The 12114-nt window shown below is 39.1% G+C and overlaps 1 protein-coding gene across 1 annotated transcript in view; it reads left to right on the top strand.

Annotated features, from left to right (window-relative positions):
• NPTN (neuroplastin) overlaps window positions 1–12114 on the top strand; it is a 60084-nt gene that overhangs the window by 26449 nt on the left and 21521 nt on the right. The window contains exons 2-3 of the mRNA XM_075505610.1: window positions 5514–5682; window positions 10157–10251. Of these exons, the coding sequence (XP_075361725.1) occupies window positions 5514–5682; window positions 10157–10251 (264 nt within the window). The remainder of the gene's footprint in view (window positions 1–5513; window positions 5683–10156; window positions 10252–12114) is intronic.

Below are 12114 nucleotides of genomic sequence, written 5' to 3'. Positions count from 1 at the left end.
GTGGATTCGAGCCCAGGCTACTATAAGCGTCCTTCAGAGTGAGTCCGGCACCCTACAGTAGTGGTACTGTAGTATCTAGAGGCAGTCTAGTGACCCTTACCCTCCTGTTACCCCAATAAAACCCTCTGCTACCTTGTCCTGTTGTTTTGAACCCAAGACTGCTCCTCTGCCTGTAGTGTGCTGACATTGTCTGCCATCTGTGTCTCTTCTCCTTAGGATCAAAGGACTTGGGAAAATCCATGGATCTGTTTTATAGCTTCTGTTTGAAAACAAGCCCAGTGTTGAATTTGTGTTTCTTCCCTACCCCCTTTAGTTTTGTAGTAGGCTTCCAGCCACCCTAGTGCTGGCTTCTCCGTGAGTGCCTTTATATTTGATTTCTGTGTTCTTCCCAGGTCTGTTTTATTTTTATTTCTTCTGTTCTCTTGGAATTTCTCTGAATGCCTTCTCACATGGTTTTGGTTGCATAATGCTTCCCTTTCAGTTACATGGGACCTTTCATGTTCAGATTTTTCCATGAAGTCGTGGTGTTTCTTTTCCTTTCTGAACAGCAGCGTGTTCCTAATGAGTTCTGTGATGCTGCAGCACTGAACTGATGCAGCTATTCTTAATCCAGCCTATGAAAGGAGGAGGGGGGGAATATCCTCCCCCAGTAATGAACTAATAACTTTAGCTAAATGACTTTCATCTGAGAATGCAACTTTTTTGGCAGCAGAAAAGCTTTCAAAAGCAGAGAATATGGTTGACCCAGAATTGCTTTTGTTCTCTATTGTTATAAGACTTTTCTGCATTCAGCTCACTTTTAAAGCAGTCCCAGACAAGTTTGGAAATTTGTATCATCAGAGGCAGTAGAGAAGAACCCAGTTTCATTTTGTGTAAGATGCAAAACTCTTGCATTTGCTAACAAGATGAAGCAAATGTCTAATGAGTTATAGGTAGAGTGAATTAAATCTGCAGTGTGAGCCTGCTGCATGGAGGGGGAGGTATAGGAGAACTTGCTTTCTCGGTGATTTCTCAATGTCCTAAGGTGGCAAAGAGTAGAGCATAGTGTTGTCTAGCTATTGTGCTTTATGCATAAATAAACCTTTTATGTACCACTTTGAGTTTTGTCGGTACAAAAATGTCAAACTCTGTATGTCTCAGTTATGTTTTTGCATTTAAAAAAAAAAAAAACCCAAAACTCTCCCTAAAGCATGGTGCTGCAAGTCAGCACTGCTGGATCGGAGACCTTCCCCCTGGAAAATGGAAACAACATTGATAGATGTGGAAAAATAAACAGTGAACCCAATGATGTGGATTGACTTGAAAATTTAAGTGGCATTGGGTCATTCAGCTCAAACCTGCTTGGCTTTCAGTCCTAATGCCAGATCCCTCCTTTGTCCTTTGGGGTCCTAAAGGACTCAGATTGGTAGATTGCTTGCATGACCGACAACAGCAAGAGCCATGTAATTTTAGGAAATAATACTACCTTAAGACAAAGCTAAAAAATTTGTCTTGTAGGAAGTCATGTCTCCTGGAAATCCCCACTGCCCCTGTTAAGACCTTTAGTTTTTCTTGAGTGTGACAAGTCCTGTGCTCCTCTCTGTGTCTAGTCAGTTTTAGTAACCTGCTGAGGGAGAAAATCCTTTTCATATGAAAAGTCACCATCTGGGAATGAATTACTGTGAAGATGTCTCCATATGGAAAGTGGGTTTTTCCTCTCTCAGGCCATTGGTACTAATACTAACCTGCTCCAGGGATTAAAGTTTAACCTTTCGTCTTCCTCCCCAGTTAACATCATCTTGTTGCATCTGGTGCTACTAATTCTGGAATTTGTATCGTGACTTCATTGCTAAGTGCCTTGTGCCCAGGATAATTCTTCTGCTTTTGTGTTTTATTCATAGCGGGGTAAATGTTGAACAGAATACTTTAATGCTTTTACTCTGTAATATTGTGTATGTTAAGAGATCTGACCAGCTACTGCTTGGGAAGCAGACTGCTTGGACATCAAACTGCTGCATGGCCATGCTGGAAACGGAGATAAGCAGGTTTCCAAGCTGTCCCTGGAAGATGGAGACCATCTCATCTGAAGCTGCCCAAAATGTCTCGGATGCTGCATTGTGTGCATTAACGCAGTTTGTCTTTGAAACGAGAGTTTTCTGACTAAATGGTGTTGGAGTTTCCAGCTGATGGTGGATGTTTTGCTGCTGGCCTTATTTGACATCAGCATCACTGAAAGGGAATGTCAAATGTATCAAAAGAGCACAACCTCTTTTCACTGTCCTTTAAATCATAGCTTGTCTCAAATACCAAAACTTGAATGCAAAGAGGTCAAGTGTGACTTGATTTTTTTAAAAGTTAGCACCCAAGAAGTAGCATTCAGCTTCTATCTCATTACTAGTTTGGATAAAGAACTTCAATTATGGATGTATTTTTTTTATTTAAAATCCTGATCCTACATAAAATGGGCAGTTTAAGTGATGTGTAAAAACGGACTTTTCAGTGTCTTGGTCATTCCAAGTGGACATCCTTCTTTGGACATAGCTGTCCCAGTAGTATTCCATTTGCAGTTTGTCTTCTAGAATTAAATCAGGCTAGGACTGCCTGATTGTGTGTCTGTGTGTTTGTTTTAAATAAACAACTTAAGGTAACATAAATGCAGGTAAAAGATGTAAATAGGACTGCAGTTGCCTCCAGTTGCCTTTTAAATTTTTTTTTTTGTTTTTTTATCCTGAAACTTCAAAAATTTGCAAGTCTGACACAAAAGACCCCAGAAAACTTCAGCAAAGCAAGCTTGAGACAATTGTAAATATTTTCTGGACATAGCAGCTTAGCAGAGACATAGGTAAGAATAGGTGTGAATTAGCAGAAGTAGTTATTGGAGCTCCAGGCAGGTGGGTTTTTTTTTGTGTTCTTATTCATCAATGTTAGAGGCTGAAGAGTCCATTATCAACGGAATATGAAAGCCAGAAGATTTACCACTGTCAAAACCCTTCTGGATTAAGTCTTTAACTTTCTGATTTCTGTAGGGACTAGATTCACATTTTTTTGTGACTTTTTACTGTTGCTAGGATTTGTGTAATGCTTTCTGATGGCAGCATGTATGCTTTCCATTTCCAGGATCGCTGCAGGCTGATCACCGCTTTAGGTTGCGTCTCAGCACAGCACAGACAGCATCAGCATCTGTTATAAAAGCGCTCGTTAGATGTGTTGCAGTCTCTTGTTACAGCAGCCTGAAGCCTGTCCTGCTAGCATCCTCCTTCTAAAAGAAAAACACTGCATTTATTTCGCAGGCTACAGACTTGAAGACACTGCTTTCATCATCAAAGAAAAACATTTTAAACAAAACCCAGTACGATTAGTGAATTCTAGCAAAAGTTTATTTCTCTAGATAAATGTTCTGATACTGAATTATTATTTCAAACACACTGCTAAAAATATTTCCAGAGCTCTGTTAGTATTTTTCTGAGAGTGCACACAAGCTTTTTGTGGGGGAAGGGAAAGCATACAGGGCAGTCCAGTAATGGTCTAGCTTTAACAAAACAAGTTTGTGCCCCATAGGACCCAAACAGATCCTTGCATGGTTAAAATTCCTAGCATGGGAACAATGAGGCAGAAACACAGTTGAAAATGTGTGATAATAGCAAAGTGTCTAAGACAAGTGTCAAAAACCCCTCCATTACTACAGTACCTGCCAGTTTTTCTGCAATTAAATTATAGTTCTAGTTTTAAATAGCTGTGAAAAGAAGCTATGTAGCCAGCCTGCTGAAGAAAGGGGGAAAGGATATACAGCAGTTGAATGACTCTGTCAGGTTATTAGTAGGTAGATATTTTTTTTTCTCCCTGCCTCTCTGGGCAATAATCTAAGTACTGTACTGTTGGATAGGTGAATGTTTTATGTGATGAAAAATGCAATGTTTCTGACAGTACTGGTATTTTGCAGTCTCCCTCATTCTATTTCATAATTTGTTTTCCAAGTGCTTTGCAGATGAATATCCAAAAGACTGCATGGGTATGACTCAATTTGTATTCCAAATATGTTACCACAAGGCATAATAAAATTTACAGGATTAAAAATCCTTTGCTGGCTTGCAAAAATCATGAAGACGTTCATTACTGACAGATGTCCTCACCCTCCTGCACTTTGCTGCCAACTAGAATGCAGAGGAGGTAGCCCTTGCATTCAGAGGTTGGTGCTGCAGGAGCATGGTCGCTGAAATGAGAAGCTGGCAACAGCTAACTCTTTGGAATTCATTTCACCCTTTAAAGTAAGGAAATACATCAAAGAGAGAGAACACAGTAGCATTTACATGGTAAAGACTGCTACAGCAGTGGCCTTTAGTGCAAGCTGAAATTATAGCCAATACTAAATCTAGATATTTTTGGAAGGTTAATAGCAAGAATTCTTAAATTTCCATTAAGCTCTGTCATCCTGTGTTCAAGATTTTTTTTTTTTTTTTACAGAATACTTGAAACCAGCAGTGGGTGAGCCATGAGACCTTCAACAGAAAGGTCTTTTTTCCAAGTTTGGGAAGAAACTTGTCTCCGACTATTCTAAAAATCATCAGCCTTATTTGTTAGAGAGTAATAGCCATCTGCACGATCCTAAGAAAATGTGATTATCAAATGTAAGGACAGTGCCCTCATACTAATCTTATCGCTTCTGAAAGGCTTTCCCCTAAAAATGTGAATTTGATGTTACCGGGTAAGACTGTAATGTGAAACAGCCTGGCTTCAGTTCCTAATGCAACCAGCAAAGCATGTAACTCTTGTCTGTTTATACAGTGAAGCTTACAGGTTTTTTTTCTTCATAAATGTTTATGTTTAAGGTTTCCTTAGAAAAGAAATAGTTCCCGACTCTAATTTTAACATGGTGTATATTCTTACTTTTTATTGTTAAGCATTAAGGGCTGCTTTCAGCCATTCTTCGTCAGACTTGTGCCTTATTCACACTGGCTGCTTGCTCAAATTTCAGACATCAGAAAAGTTGTGCTATTTGAAATACCTTGTGTGCACAGGATGTTTTCCTTAGGTAGACATTAGTCTTTTTGCAGGGGGAAGTCCAGAAATATTATTCAGAAGACTGTCTAACTTTGAGGGCTGTTCTATGTAGAAGATGGGTTTGGTTTAAACCTCAAAGTAAATACAGGAACCAAGCAATAGGCAGAAGGAAGTTGCTTCTGAAGGACCAGCTGATCTCTTATGTATAGTCATAGGACAAGCATTTTCCCATGTTATGGTCAGTAGTGTGTAAAAAATGATTAATGGTGTTACATAGAAATCTGTAGTGATGTTAAATATTAAAAAAACCAATCTAAACTAAATCTCTGTTTTCCATATAGGGGTGCTGATCCATAAGGTGTTGCCTTCACTAGTGGTCAGCTGTTTTATTGTGACTTTCTTGATGTCTCCCAAATTAGTGCGGTGACATTCCTTGTGTAGTCTTTTCCCCTTCCTAATTCCCTTTTCAATTTCAGACGAGCGTGGCACAATTGCCAGTGAAGATTTGTTGCTATTTAATGCGTCATTTGTTTCAGAGCCCAGGATCAACGCCAGCGAGGATGTAGTCATTCATCCGTATGGTCCAGCCGTCACATTGCAGTGTAACCTCACCACAAGTCCCAGCCCCCTTTCTGCCAGTTACTGGATGAAGAATGGAGAAGAGATCCCTGGCACTAGAAAATCTTCAAACACTACAGAATACAAGTAAGTCTCTTTGGAATAATCTTCATGTTACACTGAAGAATTACAAACCTGGTAGGCATACAGCTTTGGAATAGACGATGGGATGTTGGGACTCCAAGGTCCCTGGTTTAGCTTCACAGTGGTCAGACAAATTGGGTTGATCTGCATTAGAGGCTTCACAGAAAGTATTTGTGAATAGTGTTAGAAGAATGATTCTGGAAAAATTGTTGGTTACAGCTGTCCTAACTAGCTTATGTAAACATAATGTCAACAAAAACATACTGTCAATATAAACTCATTTAGTTCTTCTCTAGAGTATACATGATGTGTGGACATAGGCACAGACACACAGCCTAGTTTTATTTTCCTCTGAGTATATTGTACAGTCTCAGTCTTGCTTATTTCTACATAAAGATGTATCTGCAGCTGTGCATTTTCACCATGCAGGGAAATGCAGCACATAAATCACTGCTGAAATCAGCTGTTTTAGTCATTTTCTGGCCTTGGGAGATGAAAGATGGCGTTGTCTGAGTTGTTACTGATGAGCTGTCAGATCACTGCTATGAAGCGATACCAAATCTTGATTAAACCAGTACAGCTGTATCACTTGTGATTCTTATTTGTCAGTACAACCACATTTTCAGCATTAATCTGTTCCATGTGCAGATGCTCTGACTTTGTTTCTGCCTTCCATCTAGGGGTGTGAAGGAGAACAGAACGTGTACAGCCCCCTCTTTCGTTTCACTGTAGCTTGCATCAAGCAGAAATCCTTTGAGGGTTTCTGTGTTCCTGAAATGGGGCTTTCTTATCATGGAGTTGATGAGAGCATATGAAGCTTGCTCAGTGATACCATCAGAGATCTGTTTTGTATACGTAATTTTCTTGCCCCTTTCTTTTTTTTTTTTTCCCCTTCCATTTTCTTCTCTTGATGCCAGCATGGATAGCAAATACAACTTTCTGTTCAGTCTTAAGCTAAGATGAAGAGCACTTAAGGCATGTCTTAACCACTGGTGGTAACTTACTCTTTGGAGACATTAGACCACTTCTGACCCTCTTACTCAGCTGTTATGTCAGAAAGAGGTGGTAATGTCTGGGCAAGGCCCACTATATTATAGTGCATCTGGTTTACTGTGCCTTGTCTCTGCACTAAAGCAAGAAAACATGCCTACACACTTAACTGGCTTTTTTCTGTCTCTAGCAGAGTACTGTGGGCTCTTTACCACACTAATGTTGCTTACTGGCACAAGATTAAGAAATATTCAAGGTTTTAATTGCCTTAGCAAAGCATCCTTTCATCCACAGGATTATGGAAGTTGTGTTTGATTCTGTTAAAGATGTGTTCAAGTTTTTCCTTTTGTTTTCCACTTTAGCTCACTTTGCATTAGCTGTTCAGTTTTGCAGTTAAAAAAATAGTCTCATTTAGTTCCATAATTGCATCCTGTTATTTCCTCAGTACAATGTTTAATGCTGGGTCTGAGTTTTAAAGGATCTGGTTTGTTATCTAGCAATTAACTTGATGAGCAGTCTTGTCCAAAAGCACCAGCTTGAGTGGTACAAAAGGTATGTTGCATCAAGATTACTGAAAATCGCACATTACTATTCAGGAAACTAACTATTGAGGCTGACTTCTCTATAATCTGTTCCAAGCTAGGGCGGATTTTTTCCTTTCAAATTCCTCAGTAAAGGAAAAATTAAACTTGCTTTTAGTTTTAATGTGTTGGAGAAGGAAAAAGTAAGGTGGGCAGTCTGTAAGACAGTCACTTTGTTCCCAGTGAATAAAGGGTTGGTAGAGCATGCTGCAATCACAGGACAGCTTGAGAATTTGGGAAAATTTGCATTTGCAATGTAGACCTCAAATTCCTGCTTATTTATAAGCTGCTTTGTTGTATATTGCGGTTTCAGGCTTTAGGTGGCATTTCTTCGTTGCATGTGGTCACACTGCATTTGATCTGTTTGTTAACTTCTAGCTTGATTTGGTTACTTTTTTTTTTGTTACAGAAATACCACATTCATGCAAACAATGTCAACAGAGTTGTAGTTAAAAGAGGTTATTTAACTTCAGCATTTTTTTACGTCTTTGGTTAGTCTTTTGCATTCAACTTATTTTCCTTAAAAAATAAAAAACGTTTCAGGGTCTTGATGTTTCAGTCATTAAGATGTGTTGTTTTGCTGTGAAATGTAGTCAGTTCATTGAAGTTCAGTGTTCTTTACCATTCAGAAAGCTTGAGAATTTGTAAGTTAAACTACTTTAAAAATCCTGCTTCATAGAACATTAGAAATTGAACACATCTTTCCTAATTCTTCATTGAAGCTTGATGTAGCTACTCTTGCTGGAAGGCAGCTATAGTTAGAAAGCTCAGAGTTAAGTATAGCTTTTTAGTTCACCATCTTAATTAAAAATGGGCAATAATTATTTGTAGTGTATGCTTTTACAAGCAAAAAGTACCCGGAAGTGGTTCTGGCGATCCTGTGCTTTCATTCTGGAGACCTGTCCCCTAGTCTACATTCATAGCTTGGAGGAGAAAAGTAGTGATTTCTTTCAGAATTCCTCATCAATTAATTCAGAGTTGAGTAGCAGGTTAGTGAGCTAAATAGAAGAAAATGTTTTTTGGGTGTTTTTGCATCTTGCTGAAAAGTCTACATCTACAAAAACTGGGCTCTTCCTAAAACTGCAGGACTGAGGGAAGTTGTTGGCTAAGCAAACTTCTGGTGCTTGTTTGTCTATAAAACTTTGCAGCCATATCAACTTACCCTTGCTTCAATGATCTATGGTAATAATACTCTAGTAGAGGCTGCCATAGTTTCACACTTTAAAAAGAAACTTATGTATAACTGAAAGAATACAGTATCTTGGCTCCCACCCCCACCCCCCACCCAGCATTGACTATAGTGGATAAAAAGCAGTGGTCAGAGTATGATTATTTAACTATTAAGGTCCTAAATGCTATTACAGAAAACCAGGTATTCTCTGCCTTCCCTCACTATTGTGGAGCCTTAGGATAGTTTAGTAATGGAAATAGTTGGGTGGAGTTGTTCCGTTGCAGCTAGGTGAGGACTGCACCTTTGCCAGCAGTGTCGGCAGGCACTCATGTTTAGGGTTGCTGCGCACTTCCTAAGGATACTTTACCTGCCTAGAGTTTAAACACAGTTATTACTTTGACGTTTGATACTAAATGATCACTTTCTGTCATTAAGATAATCTTTAATTTTAACTCTGTGAAAAGTGGGTATGTTATCGTTTATCTGAAAGACATATTAACTTTATAACTACCTTTAGACTTTCACCGATGACTCTGGAAAATAAGTGCTGTAAACACAGTGGAGACATATTGTGTTAAACTGAGCAGTTTTTCCATGGGTCTCAGCAGTTTCCATGTGTAATTAAATTATTTTATTACAGTGCTCTTCTGCAGGGTTTCTGTTCATCTGCATGCTATTTACTTAATGTGTTTTAAAAAAAAATATAAAAGAAAGCCAAGAAGCCTTTCAGTAAAGGGAGGGAGGGATGGGGAGAACTCTACCTTATTCTGTGCTGTGTGGAGATGTAAATTCTGCATCACATTGTTGTATACTTCTCTAGTCTAAGATGTCTTTTTTAGGTAAATATCTGAAGAACGTAAGCGTAGAGCTTTTAAGTCATTTGTATCCAAAAGCTTTTTGAAGGACAGCAAAAGCTGGTGGACTTGAAGTTAGCACCATCTTGAGTGTAAATTCATCTTGATTTTTTTTTTTATTGTTTTTTGGTTGGTTGGTTTTGGGTGCTTTTTTTGTTGTTTGTTTGGGGTTTTTTTCATTTGTTGCAGCTCTGATTTTCTTCTGGCTGGCTCTATCTCTGTTTTTCCCTGTACTAGTTGTTACTGCATTTGTCTTTCCTAATTTTAAGTGGCAGTAGATTCCTGTGTGGTGTCTTCCTTCATGAGTTGACCAGCTTTTGCAGTTTTTCCACATCCAGTCTGAATCAGAGAAAATTATTAATGGACCAGTCTTATATCTGTTATGGAAAAAAAGAAAACAGCTTATGAGATGACAGTGTCAGCCTTGATTGTATTTGTAGTCTGTCGCTTTCCAATTGGCCATGTCTGATTTTTTTCAATGCAGATAGTACATACAAATCATGTTTCTCCCTCAATGGGAGGTGATACCTGCCTAATAGGCTAGTGACTTGAGGATGACTTGCATCAAACTAACTCTAGTGCATAATTAACAGGAGTCGGGTTCCTTCTTTGCTTTTAAACTAAATGCAGCTTCTCCAGCTAAATTGGTACTGACTTTCCAGACTAGAGCTCACCTTTTTTTCTAGGCAAACAACATCCTTTATTTCAAGTAGGTATGTCTGCACAACATACCTTGAATTAACGAGTAATAGCTGTGAAATTCAGTTGAAAGATTAAATTCAGTTAAAAGTATGGGGGGAAAAAATAAATTCCTAGCCTGCTCATTTTTGGTTGCTAACACAGTACTTAACACGGCTCATGTGTTCTCTCCCTGTCTGCAGGATTTTGAAGCCCAGAGCAGAAGAGTCAGGGGAATACTTGTGCGTGTTTGTGTTTTCAAACTCTCCTATAGCCAACGCCACTATAGAAGTGAGAGGTACTCTTTTGTTTTGTTTTGTTTTGTTTCCTCTCCCTGAAAGTGAAGTGCTTTCACTGCCTCTGCCATCTTGCTCAGTGTCCGTATAAGAGAGCTAATTCAAGAGGCCTTTCCTCATGATACAGGGCCTGTGTCCAATCCTTGGTTATAATTTCAAGGGAAAGTCTTGCACGCAGTTGTAGGGGAAAGGTCTCACAGCTACGGGAATAAGACCATTGCATTTGTGGTCCACACAAGGGTACTAAAACACGTTCTAGCACACACTTCTGCACTCCTTTGGTAAATCTGGCTATCACAAGAGAGCATGCCTGTCCAGCAGGATAAAGATTGCTGTAGAATATGTTTGTGCTCATGCAAAGATAGCTGTTGTTTCCTTCCTGTTTCACAGTAAATGAGGCCATCTGAATGTACTTTGAATTTGTCTGTTCAGAATAGGAAAAAAGTAAGAACCAGCATCTCGCGTGTGGCAGCTTGGAGCTGGTTTTTGTCTGCACAGACTATTTCAGTTGCCAGGAAAGCCTGGGTTCTGGTTAGGACAGGTGCCCTGTACTAGATTGGGGGTTTCTACTTTCATGCACCTTTTTTTCTGTCTTGTGCATGTTAGTAGTCTTCTGACATCTTTAGGACACTAAAATAGTGGATAGAAACTGCAAAATGGGAAAGGTTTGCACTGAGTTTTACTGTAGTTGTTGAACAAAAGAACAGTGTTTCTGTTAGACTTACAAGATAGAGGTAACATGGAGATGGTGGTGTTTTATACAGTGTTAAACTGCTGCCACAATACAGTTGTATGTTCATTGGGCCAGTAATTTCCAGTTATTCACTGCTCTGCAGTAGCTGTGGTTTGCCCCTTATGTGCTGCGGTAAAATGGAATTGATGCATTATGGCAGCTTTGTTAGTCAAAGGCAGATGAGTTTACGCAAAAATGTGTTAAAAAGTCTTGCAACCAGCCTGTGCGTGTCTGGGACTATACTGATGCTTGTTTTATGAAGGTGTACTGCAAACTTGTTTGAAATCTAAGTTAGCATTACTTACCATCTTCCATGCACCCCCAGCTTAAATGTAGAGCTTCCTCTGATGCTGTTTGAAAATAGCAAATGGGAAGGAGGATGCTTCACACTATTTCTTAGTATTCCTGCACCGATGACGCAGCTTATCCTGATCTATATTGTGATCATTGCTGTTTAAATTAGGTACCACAGATCTGTAGCAAAAGCTGAAAGCTGACCTCTTCCCAGTGAATTTCTGGTGCCTCACTGCATGGTCAGGTTCCTGAATCTGAAGTGAGGAAGTGGGAGTAATTCAGCAGTCTGTGTGAAATGACAAATGCATGGTATTATTCTGAATGCCATCTTTCCTCCCCAGAGAACAGTGTCTTTTGAACCATACAAACAGTTTCCTGAGGAAGATAAATATTGCCACATAAATAAGCATTCTGACTGATATTGTACCAAGAAAAGCTTGCTGATTTCCTGTGTCAATTTTAAAAGTTTTTTCCAATGATCTTGCATAAAACAACCTATCAAAATATACCCAGTGTTTAACCAAATCTGGTGCAGAAGCTATCTCTGCAAGGAAAAAGGAAATCTAAAATATGCGCTCATGTGAATGCACCACAAGTTCCTGTTGGCCCAGCTAAGAGGTGTTATAGCATGTGAACACATGTGAAATGGACTGTTATTGATTAAAAATCTGACTGCACCTCTGAAAATAATTGCCTTGCTTACAGCAAGTTGAATTCAAACTTATGTTGTACATCTGGTGAGCTTGTCTTCTGGGTGTTCAAGGTACATAGGTTAGGTGTGGCTTTTTCTTTTTTTCTTTTGGGGGTGGTGTTTTGCATTCTGCTCTTTTTAGAATAT

Source organism: Mycteria americana, chromosome 6, assembly GCF_035582795.1.
Source record: "Mycteria americana isolate JAX WOST 10 ecotype Jacksonville Zoo and Gardens chromosome 6, USCA_MyAme_1.0, whole genome shotgun sequence".
Taxonomy (NCBI): Eukaryota; Metazoa; Chordata; class Aves; order Ciconiiformes; family Ciconiidae; genus Mycteria; species Mycteria americana.
The sequence above is the reverse complement of the archived record's forward strand: the minus strand, read 5'-3'. Positions and strand labels throughout refer to the sequence as shown.